The 21,098-nt window shown below is 41.5% G+C and overlaps 2 protein-coding genes across 5 annotated transcripts in view; both read right to left on the reverse strand.

The window, feature by feature from the left end:
- LOC112232805 (keratin, type I cytoskeletal 18) overlaps positions 1 to 10,800 on the reverse strand; it is a 23,855-nt gene extending 13,055 nt beyond the window's left edge. For all 3 annotated transcript variants that reach the window (XM_024400035.1, XM_024400036.1, XM_024400034.1), the window contains exon 1: positions 10,714 to 10,800. The gene's annotated coding sequence lies outside the window, so the exon portion shown is untranslated. The remainder of the gene's footprint in view (positions 1 to 10,713) is intronic.
- Positions 9,310 to 16,687, reverse strand: LOC112232806 (LIM/homeobox protein Lhx6-like). Of its 2 annotated transcripts, none has more exons than XM_024400037.2 (8): positions 15,454 to 16,687; positions 14,022 to 14,204; positions 13,663 to 13,784; positions 12,560 to 12,780; positions 12,101 to 12,201; positions 11,782 to 11,877; positions 11,431 to 11,611; positions 9,310 to 11,209 (listed from the first exon to the last, which is right to left on the reverse strand). In XM_024400037.2, exons 1-8 carry the CDS (start codon positions 15,529 to 15,531, stop codon positions 11,127 to 11,129), a joined length of 1,065 nt encoding a protein of 354 aa, XP_024255805.1. In that variant the 5' UTR covers positions 15,532 to 16,687; the 3' UTR covers positions 9,310 to 11,126. The 2 variants fall into 2 exon arrangements, with proteins under 2 accessions (XP_024255805.1, XP_024255806.1); XM_024400038.2 differs by lacking the exon at positions 15,454 to 16,687 and adding an exon at positions 14,587 to 15,431.
- Positions 16,688 to 21,098: the final 4,411 nt, after the last annotated feature.

Below are 21,098 nucleotides of genomic sequence, written 5' to 3' on the forward strand. Positions count from 1 at the left end.
TGTTGTGTCATCAGCAAACTTAATGATGGTGTTGGAGTCGTGGGTAAACAGGGAGTACAGGAGGGACTAAATACACACCCCTGAGGGGCCCCAGTGTTGAGGCAGACATGTTGTTTCCTACCCTTACCACCTGGAGGCGGCCCGTCAGGATGTCCAGGATCCAGTTGTAGAGGGAGGTGTTTAGTCCCAGGGTCCTTAGCTTAGTGATGAGCTTCGTGGGCACTGTAGTGTTGAACACTGAGCTGTAGTCAATGAACAGCATTCTTACATAGCTGTTCCTTTTGTCCAGGTGGGAAAGGGCAGTGTGGAGTGCGATTGAGATTGCGTAATCTGTGAATCTGTTGGGGCGGTAATCGAATTGGAGTGGGTCTAGGGTATCCGGGAGGACTCTGTTGATGTGAGCCATGACCAGCCTTTCAAAACACTTCATGGATACTGACGTGAGTGCTACAGGGCTGTAATCATTTAGGCAGGTTACCTTGACTTCCTTGGGCACAGGGTCTATGGTGGTATGCTTGAAACATGTACGTATTACAGACTCGGTCAGGGAGGGGTTGAAAATGTCAATGAAGACACTTTCCAGTTGGTCCACGCATGCTTTGAGTACACGTCTTGGTAATCCATCTGGCCCCGCGGCTTTGTGAATGTTGACCTATTTAAAGGTCTTTCTCATATCGGCCACTGAGAGCGTTATCACACAGTCATCCAGAACAGCTGGTGCTCTCATGCATGCTTCAGTGTTGCTTGCCTGGAAGCGAGCATAAAAGCCATTTTACGCGAGCCTACCAGCTCGTCTGTTAGGCTCGCATCACTGGGCAGCTCGCGTCTGGGTTTCCTTTGTAGTCCGTCATAGTTTTCAAGCCCTGCCACATCTGACGAGCGTCAGAGCCGGTATAGTAGGATTCAATCTTAATCTTGTATTGACGCTTTGCTTGTTTGATGGTTCGTCTGAGGGCATAGGGGGATTTCTTATAGGCCTCCTGATTACTGTCCCACTCCTTGAAAGTGACAGCTCTAGCCTTTAGCTTGATGCGGATGTTGCCTGTAATCCATGGCGTCTGGTTGGAATATGTATGCACGGTCACTGTGGGGACGACGTCGTCAATGCACTTTTTGATGAAGCCGATGACTGAGGTGCTATACTCCTCAATGCCATTGGATGAATCCCGGAACATATGCCAGTCTGTGATAGCAAAACAGTCCTGTAGCGTAGCATCCGCGCCATCTGACCACTTCTGTGTTGAGCGAGTCACTGGTACTTCCTGCTTTAGTTTTTGCTTGTAAGCAGGAATCAGGAGGATAGAATTATGGTCGGATTTGCCGAAAGGAGGGTGGGGGAGAGATCTGTATGCATCTCTGTGTGTGGTGCATACAAAGCTCTCCACCGCCCTCCAATTGGAAAATCCGACCATAATTCTATCCTCCTGATTCCTGCTTACAAGCGTGGATTTAACAAGTGACATCAATAAGGGGTCAGCCTGTCATGCAAAGAGGTGTTCTTAATGTTTTGTATACTCAGTGTCGATGCATTTGAATTTAGTAATTTAGTGCAAAATATGAATCAAATCATTTGTAGGCCTAAACATACGTAATTAAACTTGGTTAAATCAAATTAAAAAATCAAATTTTATTTGTCACATACACATGGTTAGCAGATGTTAATGTGAGTGTAGCAAAATGCTTGTGCTTCTAGTTCCGACAATCCAGTAATAACCAACAACTAATCTAACTAACAATTCCAAAACTACTGTCTTATACACAGTGTAAGAGGATAAAGAATATGTACATAAGGATATATGAATGAGTGATGGTACAGAGCAGCATAGGCAAGATACAGTAGATGGTATCGAGTACAGTATATACATATGAGATGAGTATGTAAACAAAGTGGCATAGTTAAAGTGGCTAGTGATACATGTATTACATAAGGATGCAGTCGATGATATAGAGTACAGTATATACATATGCATATGAGATGAATAATGTAGGGTAAGTAACATTATATAAGGTAGCATTGTTTAAAGTGGCTAGTGATATATTTACATCATTTCCCATCAATTCCCATTATTAAAGTGGCTGGAGTTGAGTCAGTGTCAGTGTCAGTGTGTTGGCAGCAGCCACTCAATGTTAGTGGTGGCTGTTTAACAGTCTGATGGCCTTGAGATAGAAGCTGTTTTTCAGTCTCTCGGTCCCAGCTTTGATGCACCTGTACTGACCTCGCCTTCTGGATGATAGCGGGTTGAACAGGCAGTGGCTTGGGTGGTTGATGTCCTTGATGATCTTTATGGCCTTCCTGTAACATCGGGTGGTGTAGGTGTCCTGGAGGGCAGGTAGTTTGCCCCCGGTGATGCGTTGTGCAGACCTCACTACCCTCTGGAGAGCCTTACGGTTGTGGGCAGAGCAGTTGCCGTACCAGGCGGTGATACAGCCCGCCAGGATGCTCTCGATTGTACATCTGTAGAAGTTTGTGAGTGCTTTTGGTGACAAGCCGAATTTCTTCAGCCTCCTGAGGTTGAAGAGGCGCTGCTGCGCCTTCTTCACGATGCTGTCTGTGTGAGTGGACCAATCCAGTTTGTCTGTGATGTGTATGCCGAGGAACTTAAAAGTTGCTACCCTCTCCACTACTGTTCCATCGATGTGGATAGGGGGTGTTCCCTCTGCTGTTTCCTGAAGTCCACAATCATCTCCTTAGTTTTGTTGACGTTGAGTGTGAGGTTATTTTCCTGACACCACACTCCGAGGGCCCTCACCTCCTCCCTGTAGGCCGTCTCGTCGTTGTTGGTAATCAAGCCTACCACTGTTGTGTCGTCCGCAAACTTGATGATTGAGTTGGAGGCGTGCGTGGCCACGCAGTCGTGGGTGAACAGGGAGTACAGGAGAGGGCTTAGAACACACCCTTGTGGGGCCCCAGTGTTGAGGATCAGCGGGGTGGAGATGTTGTTGCCTACCCTCACCACCTGGGGACGGCCCGTCAGGAAGTCCAGTACCCAGTTGCACAGGGCGGGGTCGAGGCCCAGGGTCTCGAGCTTGATGACGAGCTTGGAGGGTACTATGGTGTTGAATGCCGAGCTGTAGTCGATGAACAGCATTCTCACATAGGTATTCCTCTTGTCCAGATGGGTTAGGGCAGTGTGCAGTGTGGTTGAGATTGCATCGTCTGTGGCGGTAAGCAAATTGGAGTGGGTCTAGGGTGTCAGGTAGGGTGGAGGTGATATGGTCCTTGACTAGTCTCTCAAAGCACTTCATGATGACGGAAGTGAGTGCTACGGGGCGGTAGTCGTTTAGCTCAGTTACCTTAGCTTTCTTGGGAACAGGAACAATGGTGGCCCTCTTGAAGCATGTGGGAACAGCAGACTGGTATAGGGATTGATTGAATATGTCCGTAAACACACCGGCCGGCTGGTCTGCGCATGCTCTGAGGGCGCGGCTGGTGGTGCCGTCTGGGCCTGCAGCCTTGCGAGGGTTAACACGTTTAAATGTCTTACTCACCTCGGCTGCAGTGAAGGAGAGTCCGCATGTTTTCGTTGCAGGCCGTGTCAGTGGCACTGTATTGTCCTCAAAGCGGGCAAAAAAGTTATTTAGTCTGCCTGGGAGCAAGACATCCTGGTCCGTGACTGGGCTGGATTTCTTCTTGTAGTCCGTGATTGACTGTAGACCCTGCCACATGCCTCTTGTGTCTGAGCCGTTGAATTGAGATTCTACTTTGTCTCTGTACTGACGCTTAGCTTGTTTTTATAGCCTTGCGGAGGGAATAGCTGCACTGTTTGTATTCGGTCATGTTACCAGTCACCTTGCCCTGATTAAAAGCAGTGGTTCGCGCTTTCAGTTTCACGCGAATGCTGCCATCAATCCACGGTTTCTGGTTAGGGAATGTTTTAATCGTTGCTATGGGAACAACATCTTCAATGCACGTTCTAATGAACTCGCACACCGAATCAGCGTATTCGTCAATATTGTTATCTGACGCAATACGAAACATATCCCAGTCCACGTGATGGAAGCAGTCTTGGAGTGTGGAATCAGCTTGGTTGGACCAGCGTTGGACAGACCTCAGCGTGGGAGCCTCTTGTTTTAGTTTCTGTCTGTAGGCAGGGATCAACAAAATGGAGTCGTGGTCAGCTTTTCCGAAAGGAGGGTGGGGCAGGGCCTTATATGCGTCGCGGAAGTTAGAGTAACAATGATCCAAGGTTTTTCCACCCCTGGTTGCGCAATCGATATGCTGATAACATTTAGGGAGTCTTGTTTTCAGATTAGCCTTGTTAAAATCCCCAGCTACAATGAATGCAGCCTCCGGATAAATGGATTCCAGTTTGCAAAGAGTCAAATAAAGTTTGTTCAGAGCCATCGATGTGTCTGCTTGGGGGGGATATATACGGCTGTGATTATAATCGAAGAGAATTCTCTTGGTAGATAATGCGGTCTACATTTGATTGTGAGGAATTCTAAATCAGGTGAACAGAAGGATTTGTGTTCCTGTATGTTTCTTTCATCACACCATGTCTCGTTAGCCATAAGGCATACGCCCCGCCCCTCTTCTTACCAGAAAGATGTTTGTTTCTGTCGGCGCGATGCGTGGAGAAACCCGCTGGCTGCACCGCCTCCGATAGCGTCTCTCCAGTGAGCCATGTTTCCGTGAAGCAAAGAACGTTACAGTCTCTGATGTCCCTCTGGAATGCTACCCTTGCTCGGATTTCATCAACCTTGTTGTCAAGAGACTGGACATTGGCGAAAAGAATGCTAGGGAGTGGTGCACGATGTGCCCGTCTCCGGAGTCTGACCAGAAGACCACCTCGTTTCCCTCTTTTTCTGAGTCGTTTTTTTGGGTCGCTGCATGGGATCCATTCCGTTGTCCTGTTTGAAAGGCAGAACACAGGATCCGCGTCGCGAAAAACATATTCTTGGTCGTACTGATGGTGAGTTGACGCTGATATTATATTCAGTAGTTCTTCTCGACTGTATGTAATGAAACCTAAGATGACCTGGGGTACTAATGTAAGAAATAACACGTAAAAAAACAAAACACTGCATAGTTTCCTAGGAACGCGAAGCGAGGCGGCCATCTCTGTCGGCGCCGCTAATGTAAGAATATAGACACTGATTTCTCATTCTATGTCTGAGAGGGCAGGGGTGTATACAGTAAGCTAAAAGGCCGCTTGGAAACAGTCTATACGCTAGTCTTCCAGATGCTTGGTCCACAGTCTCTACACCCCCCCCCCCTCCTGCCAGTACAATACAATAGAGTAGCCACAGTCAGGGTGATGCTTCCAAGATGTTACAGTGAATTATAGGGTAGTGAGTGTAGCCAATCATTAATCAAACGGAAGTACTGCTGTACAGTTTTAACAGTTGTTGTCACCCTGATAAATAAACACATTTTTGACTCACGCTGACGTTTCATATTTATTTTTGCAAAGTGGGCAGTTGGCTTTGAGCGTTGTCTAAGTTTATCATTTGTGTTAGCTATTTCCTCAGTTTTCCTCAGTGGTAGGCTACTCCTCATGTTCAATGCATATGTGTATGTTTCTTCGTGTAGGCATAGTTGTACTGTGTGCTGTAGTACGAATCTGAGCTTATTGTTCTACGGTTTTCATGTTGTAGCATTCAGAAACTACTTTGTGTACAGTCTCCATGATTTTCACATTTCTCCTTCCTATATTTAACAAAAATACACATATACTATTTTTTTTGTTGTAAACTAACTCAACATAATGTTCATAAACAGCATGCTCTTGGCCTCAAAGTGAGGTGTTTCTCTCAGCAATGCTCTGCTATGTATAGAGTGTGTCAACTACTATGCCCTTGTAGATGGTTTTCAACTACTGGCCCCCATCCAGCTAGTTCGGGTCTAGAATAGAGAGTGGGGTTGAACGTCCTTCATGTAGATATTTCTTCTGTCTTGTGTCACAAAAACAGCCGATGAATAACCCTGCATGCCAGAAATACTTTAAATATGAGGTTTAAGTACAACTGTAGTGTTCCAACAAAAAATATTCTCTGATGCTTAAAAAAAGCTCCACTCAACCCATATTTTGTGGTGGACTTGCATGACTGTTATTCTTGATATCCGATGTGAATAGTTTGAAGAAGATGACAGGAAGAGGCCTTTTAAAGTTGTCATCAAGCTGAGGCATTCCTAGAACACTGCGCTTTTACAGCTTGTATTTTTTTCTAGTTTACAGTATGTCATTTATGTTAGATTGTGTAAGTCCTTGTGACCATTATGACTGTTTTTGTCACAGGCTATTCTCTGTACATCATTGTGATACATTGTATGGATGAGGGTTCCTCTGAGCAGATAAAAAGGTGCGATACATTGTATGGATGAGGGTTCCTCTGAACAGATAAAAAGGTGCGATACATTGTATGGATGAGGGTTCCTCTGAACAGATAAAAAGGTGCGATACATTGTATGGATGAGGGTTCCTCTGAACAGATAAAAAGGTGCGATACATTGTATGGATGAGGGTTCCTCTGAGCAGATAAAAAGGTGCGATACATTGTATGGATGAGGGTTCCTCTGAACAGATAAAAAGGTGCGATACATTGTATGGATGAGGGTTCCTCTGAACAGATAAAAAGGTGCGATACATTGTATGGATGAGGGTTCCTCTGAACAGATAAAAAGGTGCGATACATTGTATGGATGAGGGTTCCTCTGAACAGATAAAAAGGTGCGATACATTGTATGGATGAGGGTTCCTCTGAACAGATAAAAAGGTGCGATACATTGTATGGATGAGGGTTCCTCTGAGCAGATAAAAAGGTGCGATACATTGTATGGATGATGGTTCCTCTGAACAGATAAAAGGTGCGATACATTGTATGGATGAGGGTTCCTCTGAACAGATAAAAATAAATGGATGAGGGTTCCTCTGAGCAGATAAAAAGGTGCGATACATTGTATGGATGAGGGTTCCTCTGAACAGATAAAAAGGTGCGATACATTGTATGGATGAGGGTTCCTCTGAACAGATAAAAAGGTGCGATACATTGTATGGATGAGGGTTCCTCTGAACAGATAAAAAGGTGCGATACATTGTATGGATGAGGGTTCCTCTGAACAGATAAAAAGGTGTGAATACAAGAAAAGCAGGCAGAAAATGAAACTTCAGAAATAAACTTTACTTTAGGAAGAGAAAGAGGAAAGAGGAGGAGGTAGAGGAACTAAAACCAAATGGCACAGACTTTTGTTGTCTACAGCGAGAGTTAAGTGCTGCTGATCAGTATGATGGTGAGTAGCAGGAACAGTGATGTGATGATGTGAATATGCAGCAGAGACAAGAGCTACTGTAAATGTAATTGCTCATCAGTGGAGCTACACTGTAATCCGGGAAGAGGAATCCTGCAATCAGAGGACTATTCATTAGCATGGGGCCCCATTTCATCTGTAAGCACTTGAGCCTGCCAATCACAGGGCAGACGCATGACATTATGACAAAATAAGACAGTTCTTACTACCAGAGATGCTTGTGCCTGGAGAAACATGGTTTTAAATCCTCTGTTCTGTCTGCTTCATGCTTTCAATGGGTATTGGTTGCTGTGTTAGAGATTTTGATTTGACCAAAAAAATTGAATTTGCATTTATATCTCATTTAGTTGGACTGTAGCCCAGAATATGCCTGATTTATAATCATCAGGTAGTTCTCTGTACAACACACAAAAAAGGTCCTTTCACAGATTACATCTAGAAGGGCACAAGAAAGGCAAATCAGATCATATAGCTGATAGCACTGGTTATTGGTAAAGTGTCTTGCAAAAGCAGTCACCTCAAGGACTTCACCTCAAGGAATTCAGAATTGTTTTCTATTTCACAATTGGTCTGATTGTAAAGGAATCATTTTTAAAAAGTGACTTTGAATATGCTGTAGAGACCATTCATAAAGACTTGAAAGTTACTACATTGTAATTACAAATGTAATTAGAGTAATTAGAATGAATGTAAACTTCATGTTAAATTCTAAGCTGTTCAACTGTTGTTCCTGACTGTTCTTTTCCATCTCTCTGTAATTGGCCACATCCTGAGACTCCCGTTTCCTCCTCCTTGTCCTTGTTTCCATGTGTCAGGCATGGTAATGTCCTTTCCGTTGCTCCACTCATGTTGGGTGGGTTTCACATCTCTGCCTGATCCACACCTGGCTCAGTCATTGCATACCCATCTCTAATTAAATCTTCAATGGTCAAATCACAGCACAAGGGAAGCCACTGTTGCTGCTTCTATCTACAGTATATACCCCTCTTTTTTACTGTAGCTCTGGTTTCTGTGTCACTGGGTCAAGGAACATGTAGTCATGTATCTAACATTCTCTGTCTCCTAGCCAAGGCTTTCAGGCCTCACTCAGGTGAAAGCCTGGTGGAGGCTATCTGTCTCCTAATGCAGCAAGAACATGTTCTGGGTAGAAGTTGCCCATAAGCACATATCTTGGATCAGCTTACCCTCTCAATCATCACCTTAACCATTAGGAGGGAAAATTAAAAACGGACCTTAAATCAGTGTCAAGGAGCAACTCAGCTACTACTCCGAAGATCACCATTGGTCTATGGCTTGGGATGATGTGGTTATTGGATGTATGCCCCCTTGTGGTGAACAGTGGTCCCTCTGAGTATGGATGAGAGTATAGGTTGACGTTGCCCCTAAACACTCCTCTAAGGTCAGATTTGCATTCTCCCCTCCCTAATGGTTGAGGATCGATTAAGGTTACGCTGATCCCAGATCTGTGCCTGCGGGGAATGGTGATAATAGAGGGCCCTTGAGGCTGGAGGTATCTTCATTTCAAATTGGCCTTTACCAACACACTTTTTAAAAAATGGAATCCTTTGGATTCTCAAACAATAGACAGATAGCTTACAGTAAATCCTATTCTTTGTCAAACATACTTTGCTGGTGGTGTCATGCATCAAATTCACAACACATTTCCCTCTATTAAATGCCAACTGCAAGATTCTTTGATTTCAAGTGAATTCCCTCTCACAGAGAGAGGTTCAGACTGGGATGCCAGATATTTTAGCATGGTTAAAGCACCAATGAATGTCACAAGCTAGGAACGATTGTGGTTTCCATTTGTTCCACCGTATGTGGCATACACGTGCGTGTATGAGGTCTGCCGGAGTATTGTTCCTCTCTCACTTTCACTGCTTATGACAATACCTGTTTAATTCAATGTACTGTTATAAGGAGAATTTTGATTACGTGAGCTCTAAACACTGTATGAAATATGAGTATGAATACGTTTGTTCATTCAATGACTGTTATGTATAATCAGTGTTTGACTTTAGTTTTACAAGGCAAAGAATGACAGGTAGTAAAACATGTTGAAGTGTTATACAGTTTTTATGCAAGGTACATTGAGATGGATTTTCTCTCATTTGATCAAATTCAAAGATCAGGGAAAACGGACCGTCAACCTACTTGAAGATAGCATTAGAATGGAAAGGCGGGAATTAATTCAGGCTTAGTTAGTATTAACAATAGATAACTGACTTGGATCCCTAACAAAGGAAACGGTCAGGACTACATCTTCCTCAGAGTTCATTATGCTCTTCCTTGCCACAACAGCAGCTTGAGTGGTGTCAATTAATACAACAACTTCAGATTATCACAGTAAAAAGGTCTTATGGAATAAATCATAGTGCTAGATCAATACTATCCACAGAGTTAAACGCTTTAAATGGTTATTGCCATCGGATTGATTTTCGCAGCCATTAAACACATAGAGACTAAATTGGGGACCCTCAAACCTGTAGCATGATCATTACATACTTATGAATATTGCTGTTAAATACAGGTTACAAAGGGTACTTGGCCTTTACTGGGTAACCTAATGGATTTACTATTGTTGAATGAGTGTAAGGTGCTTCTATCAGGGGGGAGTGTGTGTGTGTGTGTGTGTGCGTGCGTTTAAGTTTATTTCTCATATGCACAGGATGCACATGGTGTACACAGTTCAATCAAATGCTTACTTGCAGGTTCCTTCCTGAAAATGCAACAACAATTAGAAATAGTACAAAAATAAAGATAATGTAATTATCTTGTAACACATTTTGCAAAATGTAACACATTTTGCATAAGTATAACTACAGGAAGGAGCTCAACAATTTACAGTACAATATTTATATTTGGATAGCAAAGTGTTTAAATTGTGCAGTATTTAGTAAAAAATAAACGTGTTTGTGTATGTGCATGCATATGTGTGTGTGTGTGTGTGTTAGTGAAATAATTAGTTAAACTTTGTGTATTTTATCTTCTGCACAGCATGTTCCCTATTCCACACGATTATAGAACTTAAATCCTTCATGTTTCCTGTTGGGTCCATGTAAAACCAAATAGTTTTATTTCTATAAATGTTATGTGTAATGTTCTATTTCCCAACTTATTTTTTTCCAACAACCTTTAAAGCACATTTGGTTAAATCAGTAAAATATTTACAATTTACAATAAATTATTTATTTCCTTTGAAAACATTTTTAAAAGTGCTTCTTGGTGAAGTATATTTTTTAATAAATAAAGCGACACATAAGCTTTCCATTTTACTGAACTGAAACAAGTAAATAACAACACTCAACACTCTCTCAGCACACAAGGTCAGAAGAGTCTTCATCGTCACCTTACACATAAATAATAGTCTATGTATAGGAGGGTTATATACAGGAAAACAAGCTGACAGAGTGACAGAAAAAAGTATTATTTAAAACGATGGAAATTGAAACATGAAATACCTTTAGTACTACCAGTTGATGAATAAGATGATGAAAAATCATAATCCACAATGAATGAAAGGAGATTTCCTGTTGGATGAGTCTTCCTGTTCCTAATCCTGGTCCCGGAGTTCCAATTTATTCCCTGTCAATGGATGGGTGGTCAAATCTGGTCCTGATGATTATCATATTTATATTGGACTGGGATGTTTTTCCACAGATGATCTAAAGTCTAGCTGCCATTATAAAACTGTCCGTCCAATTGACAATGTGATATTTCCAAATCTGCAGACCATGGAGGGGGAAGAAGCCGCAAGCAGTCCTCTTGTATAGTAAAATGGGAGAGGCAAATGTTGAAATGTTCTCAACTTTGCGGGATGGAAAGTTCTGTGAAATAAAGTTTGTGGGGGAAGTGGTGGTCTCAGGGGTGTTAGTTAGCGGCTGATGGGTAACTGTGGTAAGGCCATGCCTGGGTGGGTGAGGTGGTTAGGGGCGGACAGCATCGAGAAGGGATGACCTGTGCACAGAAAGATATATATATATTTTTTTTTACTCAATTAGACTAAACACAACAGAACTATAAATGATGCGATGTGAATTGAAATGCATTATAGTCAGTAACTATCTTTGATCATCTGCATCGAAGAATGGCGTTAAAAAAAATTGAATTACGTTAGAGCCAAAGTCACCTAAATGTACATGCATGTGTTGTCCATCGATATGAAAAAAACAACTCACTGTCTATGTATCCATGCAGAGCCAGCAGGTGTGGTCTGTCGGGACTGCTAAAGGGGGAGTAGAGGTTGTCTGGCAGTGAGGGGGGGATTCTGGAGTGGGGATGGGGGGCTCCCTGGAGGTGACCATTGTGCTGGGGGGGAGGGTGCTTTTTATGTCTTGCTCTGCAGTTTTGAAACCAAACCTATATGAAAATGGAACGTTACTAAAGATCATTGAATGATGCATGCAACAAGTAATCTGGTATAGATTAATGATTTTATTATATCATATTATTTATTTTATTACATTATTTTTTTAAATCCTAAATGTCTAACAACCTTACACCCACTAGTTTGATATTGTCATACATACTTGTATGACCCGTCTGCTCAGTCCTGTCATGTCTGACAGCTTCTGTAGAGTCTGGGCATCAGGGTTGTTGTCTTGGTTAAACTGAGACTGCATCACCTGGGAACACACACCTAGCAAACTCAGTCATGAAGCTCCAAATTCAGCTGAATATTCACTGAATCAAGCCCATTCAGTCAGTCAGTCACATTTATCTGAATGATGTAGAACGCACAACTAAAACTATCATTCATCCTGTCTTTGTTCAGTCTCTCTCTGTCATACAAATACTGTGCACACTTTCACAGACTCACTCACACATGTAAACACACACCGACAGTACCTGTAGCTGCTCAGCGCTGAAGGAAGTACGTGCTCTCTTGGCTGGTTTGGGTTGGCCATCCTGATCAGAGGGGAAGGCTCCCTCCAAAGTGAGACCCGTCCCTAAATCACACGAACAGGGTGGAAAAAAACACCACACAGTGTTATATTGTTTGTCTCATAAAACAACGGAATGAGAAATAGGCTACACATGTAATGTGTGCAGGTGCTGGACATCAAAGCATACAATCCTAAGAGTAAGACACGTAGGACCCCAATTATGTCTGAATTCTCCCCCAATACAGTTTACTCAGGGATGAATCCTACCTGGAAAATTCCATACATGGCGATTTACTTGATTAAATTCTGAGGCAGCATGCATCCCACACAAAAATGTATTAGGAATCAGTACCCTTTCCTTGGCTCATATTTGGGCTCCCTACTACCTGACATTGTCTGTGACACCCGTCTGACCACGTACCGTTCTCAGCCGCTCTCTGGAGGTTCTCCACCATGGTGTCGTAGTGGGCCCGACATAGCACCCTGCCCTCCACCAGACCAAACTCCTCCCCTGTGGACAGCTGCCTCTTACAGGAGTAGCAGGCAAAGCAGGCCAGGTGGTACACACTGCCTCGTGCCCGCCGCACCCAGTCACTGGCATACACCTGACGCCTGCACTGGCCACACTTGGTGCCAAACTTACTGTGGTGAGACAGAGAAGAGCAGGGGGAATTGTCACTAGTCTTTTACTCCTAATGAAAATAAACTTGTCTTCACCTGAAATGTTGTGCAGGCCAGGGATAGAAAGAAGTAATTTTATTGTAAAAGATTACAGACAGCATTGCTTACAGTTTTTCAAACGAATTTCACTTTAGTCAAATATTATTTATCCTTCTGTTAATTAAAACCATAACAAGCAACAGCAATAAGATCATAATAACAATTTAATTATAGAATAATGATGAGAATATAACAATCGCGTTTACTTGACATGCTTCAAATATAGAGTGAGTGAGAAAAAGAGACCTTGATAAAGGACATAATGTTTTAGCAATGGCCCCGGTCTGAGGAGGGAATAATACTCTAATAAATGAAGATCAACAAAACGAATAATCTAAATTTAGTGATCTCAAAGTTGTAAGAATCATGGTTGAGAGTGAAAATGTTGATAATGTCCGCCACATTATCACTAAAGACTAAAATTAAAATACATATAAAGAAGAGAAAAATAACGTGACAAAAAACGATTTATCGGTCGTAAAGTATGCATTATCATGATATGTTATAAATGGTCTAGGTTTTTATTCAAATAGCCTCGTTAAAAGATTTGCATTTGTTGTTGCTTTACCAAAAGTAAAACTTGTAGTTGTATTTATTTGATTTAGAAGTTACAACAAAAAAAACAGTACAATCCTGTTTACTTGCCCCAAGACATAATGAAACACTCGCCTTATAACAATGCATTTTTAGTAAAATGTATAATAACGATGATATGATAAGTAACCAATTGTTTATGAACATTCGTCCTCGTGCCAAACATAGAACATACATTTTAAGGAAAACAAATAGCAAAACTTACCCTACCTGAAATAATCCAATTTGCAAAATATTTCTTTGTTTTTGATGTAGCAGCTATTGTGCTGACGTAATGATACTCTGCAGACTGAACACTCCAGACATCCCACGTGCCAATTCAAATTGTTCACCTGCAATGATAAATAAACACTCATAATAATAATGATGATAATAATAACAATAATAATAACAACAACAATAATCATATAATAATAATGTTTTGTTCGGCGTACTTATTCTATAAAATGGAAGTAATGTGTAAGACTATGCAAATATGCATGCAATTCGTGAGGAATAAACAGGGTTTAAATTCAATATTAAATGATTATTGATATGAGCAGTGTAACTAAAGGCATTATAATGCTCACTTTCAGTAGGTATCTGTCTTGGATCTCTGTGCCGCAGTTGGCACACTGGTTTTTCCCCGTGGACCGAACTGGCGTCGGGGAGGCCAGGGTCGGATGCAAGCACATAGACGGTGTTACCGGAGGACTGGGCAGGAGAGGAGCCTCTTCTTTTACATCTGCGTGAGACTCCCCGTCCGAGTGAGACTGAGGTTTGGGATAGATTTTTCTTGTCATAATCTTATATCGCCAGGGATTCAAGGTAGGCTACAAGGCCTCTCGATTTGTATAAATTACAGGACACATGGCACAGCACATGACAAACTCACAGGATACAAGAAAACAAGCATTGTATGCAGTAGCCTAAATGCAACACAGATTTCGAATGAAATGGGCTTAGAACAACACCCTGCTACTGAAAACAAAACTTAAAAGGCCTGTCACAAAAGTAAACTATGAAAATGGGGGTCGGGTAATGAAAAACAGGTAGTCCAGGTTCGGCCAAGACTCCGATTATCAGTTTACACTATGTCGATGTTCCTATTTTGATTAGATAACATAATTCATGTCTTAAATCGGAATAACTCACCATTATCAAGCTATTCTGTTTGTGGAGAAACAGCGGTGTAGATGAAGCCTGGAGCTGCGCCAAAAGTCTGCTCTGCGCCCTGCTCTGCTCTGAGCATTACGCATCCCTACCAGCCCATACTGCAAGCTATATCCAGTCCAAAACAATGAATAACACTTTCTACTGCATTTAAATCCTGGCGACAAAAGCTACATTTGCTGAAGCAATTATAATTAGGACTTATCTTTTTCTTTTACGCACAACCCGTAAACTACCCCCTTAAATAATCGCATATAGTTCCCTTGCAATCGAAAGCACTGAAAAGATGGACTACCTGCAATTAGTGATGGCTTCAAATGCTCGGGATAAGAGGCAGCCAGTGTCAATTTCAACTGTCAATCAGAGAAGGCATCGCGCCACCAGAATAATTGCATATTTTAATTTTAATAGCCGTAATCGAAAATCGAATTTCTCAACACAAGACTAAGATTTGAAGAGCCTCAATTGAACATCGCACTATTCATAGTAGCCTACATAAGTTGCCGCTGTTCTTGAAACATAAAGGAGGGTGATTGTCTCGGCTTCCCTTATGATAGGCCACTTGAGCCTCTCTTGGTGATTAAAACGGTATTCAAAGAGTGCCAGAAATCTGGTTTTGGGTGGAATTCAGAATCTATTTTGTCCTTCGTTTAAACAAAATTAGGCTAGCACAATTGTGAAATGTGTTTATAATTATCATTAAACACAGGCTGGAACGTGGAAAACAAAAAGGCAATCAGCTGGGCTATTCAACGAGCAGCGCAGCCGAGCAATTAGCATAAGTCTTCACTTGCAGTGAGTCGATAGCCTATACTGCATATACTCAGATACTTAGATGTCATGTCATACCTGCTTAACGAAAACATTGTCCAATAAGACTTTATTCTCCTCCGGGAGTGGAGATGGAACTTCATTGTTCCAGTACATGCAGGGGACCCGTTAACACTGTAGTCTAAGTGAGAGGCAGGCGGTATCCAAGTAGGGTCCCGGAATGGGTTTAGTAGCGAATTACAATTTTACACATGAAAATGTAAATTGAAACAGCAAAAAAGCGTTTAACCCCTTGCACGGACATTCATAAAAGTAGGTTGAATTGTCCATGACAGTTAGCTTTACTGCCACTCCCTGTTGCTGTTTATTTCCAAGATACAGTCCTTTGCGCTATATATTGTTGAAGCTGCAGCCAGCAGCAAATTAGTCCAAATCGACGCTGGCCTGCGATGTATCGGCATGCGCTGAGTTGGGGAGGCTATCCCGCGCGCTCTGCACGGTGTAGGTCGGTGCGTTCAAGAAATTCAGCGACAGGTTTCCATTCAAGAAAGCTCTTGACGGACAATCAATCACTGGTCCTTCAGACACTCGCCCTCTCCACCTCTCCAAAAGGGACGTTACTCCGGTCTGCCTTGAGAGGAATAGGAGTGGGGTGGGGGCATAAATAACATAATTAAGATTTTTTTTGTATTGTTGTTGCGTGCAGCAGATGATGAAAATAGGCCTATCTATAATCTCGTTTACCAGTACTATACATGGATGCTTCAAAGTGCTACAGTAAATGTGAGATCATGCATAAATGTGATACTTACAATTAAATAAATAGGCCTACTATTATGTGAAATAGAAAACTTTTGGCGTAGAAAAAAGTAGATTAAATTAAAACACTAAATTATGTTTCCTACCCCATTCACTTTGTCTGCAGTAATTGTGATGATTTGAGGTTTGAATCAGCTGAATGCATATTTTTTGGATCATACTGGAGATACTGAAACATTTAAAGCAGGTGTAGGCAACCCTGCTCCTGGAGTGCCATAGGTATAGGTGCAGAATTTTCTTCCAACTAGGCACCACACCTGACCAACAACTAATCGATCAGTTCAATGATTGCCTAAATTCAACTCACCTGGTCTTCCAGGTCGGTTAAATCAAAAATATGAAGTCCCTGCTGCACTCCAGGACCCCGGTTGCCTGCCCCTGTTTTATAGTAACAGGAGATCAAATATGAATAATTAGCCAATCAAAATAAACATTTAGGTCTAATTATTTGTTCTGGTTTCTTAAATTCAACAAATCTCAATATTAGTGGACATTTCAGAAGTGTGTGTGTGTGTTTTGATGGGAGGCATCCTTTAATGGAATGTCTCTCTATAAAACCATGCCACACCTCTTTCTCTTGAAGAGAGAACACACTGCAAACAGCATTCAACGTCTTTATGAGGACATTGAGTGTTCCTTGCGTGTTACACTTTGGGATTGTCTCAGGAACTTCCATTGATGAATTGTAGACCTACTTAATTGTTCTGACACCAAAACAAATGTGATTAAGTATGAACTGGAGGAACCACATTGTCCTGCTTGTTACATTAATGTCTTCCGCCTGTTTCCCCATGGAGTTGTAATTCAGGGGAGTGTCACTGGGGCTCCCGAGTGGTGCAGCGGTCTAAGGCAATGCATCTCAGTGATAGAGGTGTCACTACAGACACCCTGGTTTGAATCCAGGCTGTATCACAACCGGCTGTGATTGGGAGTCCCATAGGGTTGTGCACAATTGGTCCAGCGTTGTCCGGGTTTGGCCGGTGTAGGCCAAATTGTAAATAAGAATGTGTTCTTAACTGACTTGCCTAGTTAAATAAAGGTTCAATAAAAAATAAAAACTTCCCAGACACCGGCAAGCCTCCCATGCAGCTCTGTATTGGCACAGCCGTCCCACTGGGCACAGACGTCAATTCAATATCTATTCCACGTTGGTCCAATGTAATTTCATTGAAATTATGTGGAAACAATATTGATTCAACCAGTTTGTGCCCAGTGTGATGGGCTTGTCAGCAACACTATGTGATTGTCAGTAACAGGCTTTTGCTACACTCATTCTATATTATAAAGTAGAATAACCATACAATATACTGTAACCTTAGGAGGAACCAGCCTCTGCAACATTCCACTCCTTGTACTCCATGTTACTTGGAACAATACCCGGAATACAAGGACTAAGGCACTCAAACTACTGTCACCTATGATCCTACCAAAAATAATAGATTACTCTTTTCTCTGTTTAATAGTCATTCTGTTCGGCATCAATTTCTTTGGCTTTGCTTCTTCAGCTTCTGCTCTAAGGACTTACTGTAATTCAACAAAATCATGAAGTGTGTTTTGATTGGTTGTATCCTCAGACAATAGGAAAGGTCACTGGCGGGGAGGTGACACCTGTGGCATCCTGCTGCTTCCTGTGTTGTTCTGTGGAAGTGGTGAGGTGAGGTGCAGCGATGTGACCGTGTTCCTGTTGCCTTGCCTTTCCGGTAGGTAGAATACATCTGTCCATGTTCTACACAGACAATAAGCATTCTGTCCACAACCTCAATAACAAGAACCTGCATAACACATGTTGAAGCCATCACTGCCAATGAATAGTCCCCAGTGGACAGTCCATTGGTCAGTACGTCGACGATGGATCACGTGTAGTCCACTCTGTGTGAATGGATGCACAAGGTAAGGAGGAGTTATTTAAAGGCATTGTTTGTGTACCTATTGCTGGCAGGAAAAGTATCATTATTAAGGAGGAGTCCTATTGTGGAAAACAAGTAAACGTGAACAACATGTTCTAGTCCAAGGGTAGGCAACCCTGTTCCTGGAGTACCGCAGGCTTTCCCCATGTTGGTGGCGATTACAGACGTGCTGTGCATGCACACAAAGGCCTACCTGCAGGAATTGTCCTACAGCAAAATGGCCCCAAAATCAAGTGGGAGATCCTGTAGGTAAAAATCCTGCAGGTAATTCCACAGGATTTTCAGGGCCATTTTCCTGTAGGACAACCTGCAGGATCCCTTTCTCATCCTTCAGAGAGAATTTACTGTAGGATAATCCACATTCTTTCAAATGAATGGACAGAAAGCACAAGGTATCAGATTGCATGGCAATTTTTTTATTCAATGCAGCAACAGTGGACATGTTTGATTGTCCATTTCACCAGCACTGCATAAAATATGATTCCTAGGAGAAAGGAAATATGAGATTTTGAATAAATATGGTAAACGCATATTTTGTAATAAGAGTGAGAGTAATGGTGACTTCAAATGAACAACTTATGTGTATTGGTGTGAAGGAGGGAAAGAGATGTCTCCAATTGTAAACTTGGTGATAGTTTGTTTTAATATGGCTGGTACACCAACAACATCTGTGAGTATGCGTGTGTGTTAGGCTCCATTTTAAAGGGAGAAATGAGAGGCTGAAACTGTTACCTTCGCCTGCATGGCTGTTCAGTGCTGCCTTCTGTTGTTTATATGCTCGGTTTTAACTGGGGAGGAGAGAGATGAGTGGGGCAGAGTTCAGAATATAACTAAATACATCTGTGTGTTTGTTACATGAAAAACAGTGACAAAATAGTACCAATTATATACTGTAGTAGTAAAGGAAACCTATTCTAAGAATTGAATCTGTGGCCATCAGTTTCAAAACACTTAAAAATGATAGCCTAACTTGTGACAAAAGTACTAGAGACATACAGTAGCAATCGGGATATCAGACCTCATTTGTCCCTTTCCATAGAAACAAAAGTTTAAAACAGTTTGTTTTTAAAAAAAAATCTAAGCTAGCTAGCAGCCAGTAAATTGTAAAGGAGAGTTAAATACAGTTGTGGAAAAGTACACAATTGTCATACTTCAGTAAAAGTAAATGACTCAAGTAAAAGTGAAAGTCGCCCAGTAAAATACTACTTGAGTAGTCTAAAAGTATTTGGCTTTTAAATATACCTAAGTATCAAAAGTAAATGTAATTGCAAAAATATACTTGCCTACCAAAAGTAAAAAAGTATTAATTAAAAAATATATATATTATATACTGTATATATTTTTACAGATAGCCAAGGGCACACTCCAACACTCAGACTTCATTTACAAACTAAGCATTTGTGTTTAGTGAGTTCACCAGATCAGAGGCAGTAGTGATGACCAGGGATGTTCTCTTGATAAGTGTGTGATTTGGACCATTTTCTGTTCTGCTAAGCATTCAAAATGTAATGAGTACTTTTGGATGTCAAGGAAAATGTGTGGAATAAAAAGTACATTATTTTCATTAGGAATGTAGTGAAGTAAAGTAAAAGTTGTCAAAAATATAAATAGTAAAGTTAAGTACAGATACTTTAAAGTATTTTTTTTACTTAAGTACTTTACAGCACTGGTTAAAAATGTTTTTTTTTAAATAAAAATACTAGCTAGCTATATACAAAATGATGTGCATTCACCTCCACACATTTGATCTCCTCCTTCAGCAGTTTGAATATCCGATATGGCCCTAGAAATATCTCAATTCTGCAGGATTCGTAATGGAATTGGTCCTGCAGGAATTGCCATATTCTGCAGGAATATCAATATCCTGCAGGATTCCGTCCTGCAGGATTCCTGCAGGAATTGACATGGTCTTCTAGGATTTTCAAAATTCATACTTGTGAATCCTGCAGGACACTTGCACAATTCCTTCACAAAGGGTCAAATTTCTGCAAGATTCCTGTAGGACTTTTTTGTAAGAGTGGACTGATCATTTGCACTGACTCTCTGCACCTCTAGCACACATGCACACTCACTCACTCACTCACTCACTCACTCACTCACTCACTCACTCACTCACTCACTCACTCACTCACTCACTCACTCACTCACTCACTCACTCACTCACTCACTCACACCCACACATATACATTCATGCTACACACACATCACGACTGCTGCTACTAGACTTTTATTTATTATTGCTAAATACTGCACAATTTAAACACTTTGCTCTTCAAATGTAAATATTGTACTGTAAAATTGTAGAGTTCCTTCTTGTATTTATACTTATGCAAAATGTGTATTCTATTTAATTACATTATCTTTATTTTTATTTTGTATTATTTCTTATTGTTGTTACATTGTCGAGAGGGATCCTCTAAGTAAGCTTTTGATTGGGATGTGTACACCATGTGCATCCTGTGCATGTGCATGTGACTTGAACTTGAACACACACACACACAGCCTAAAGCCAAGTGACAGAATGACAGATGCTCTGCTTGGCATGTTCGCTGAAAGAAAGTGTTTGGGGAAGGAGGCAACGAAGCCCAAACGCAATGCTGGGACCTTATCTTGTCTCTGTAGCACCTCTGCCACTGTGGACTTGTTTCACCATATGACAAACTGATAAAAATGATGGCTGAACAAACGGGTGTTGGCGGTTGGATTATATTCATATTTCCATTGGTCAGTTATTGTAGAGCAAAAAATAAAAGTTAGTTTTTTCTTACTTTACATTGATTGAATTCTATATATTTCAGCCGGACCCTTTTTTGAGACTTTTTGGGGTAAGCACCACAGGTCATATAGCCTTCCGATTTTTCTATAATTTTGGCTTAGTGCGGGGACTCCTGACCTCTTTATTTTACTGAAAATCAGGCTACATGAAAATGATCTCTTATAAATGATGAATGGATACTGTTGCATATCTTATCATATTGAATTGTGGTGGGCCGTTGA

Source organism: Oncorhynchus tshawytscha, linkage group LG04, assembly GCF_018296145.1.
Source record: "Oncorhynchus tshawytscha isolate Ot180627B linkage group LG04, Otsh_v2.0, whole genome shotgun sequence".
Taxonomy (NCBI): domain Eukaryota; kingdom Metazoa; phylum Chordata; class Actinopteri; order Salmoniformes; family Salmonidae; genus Oncorhynchus; species Oncorhynchus tshawytscha.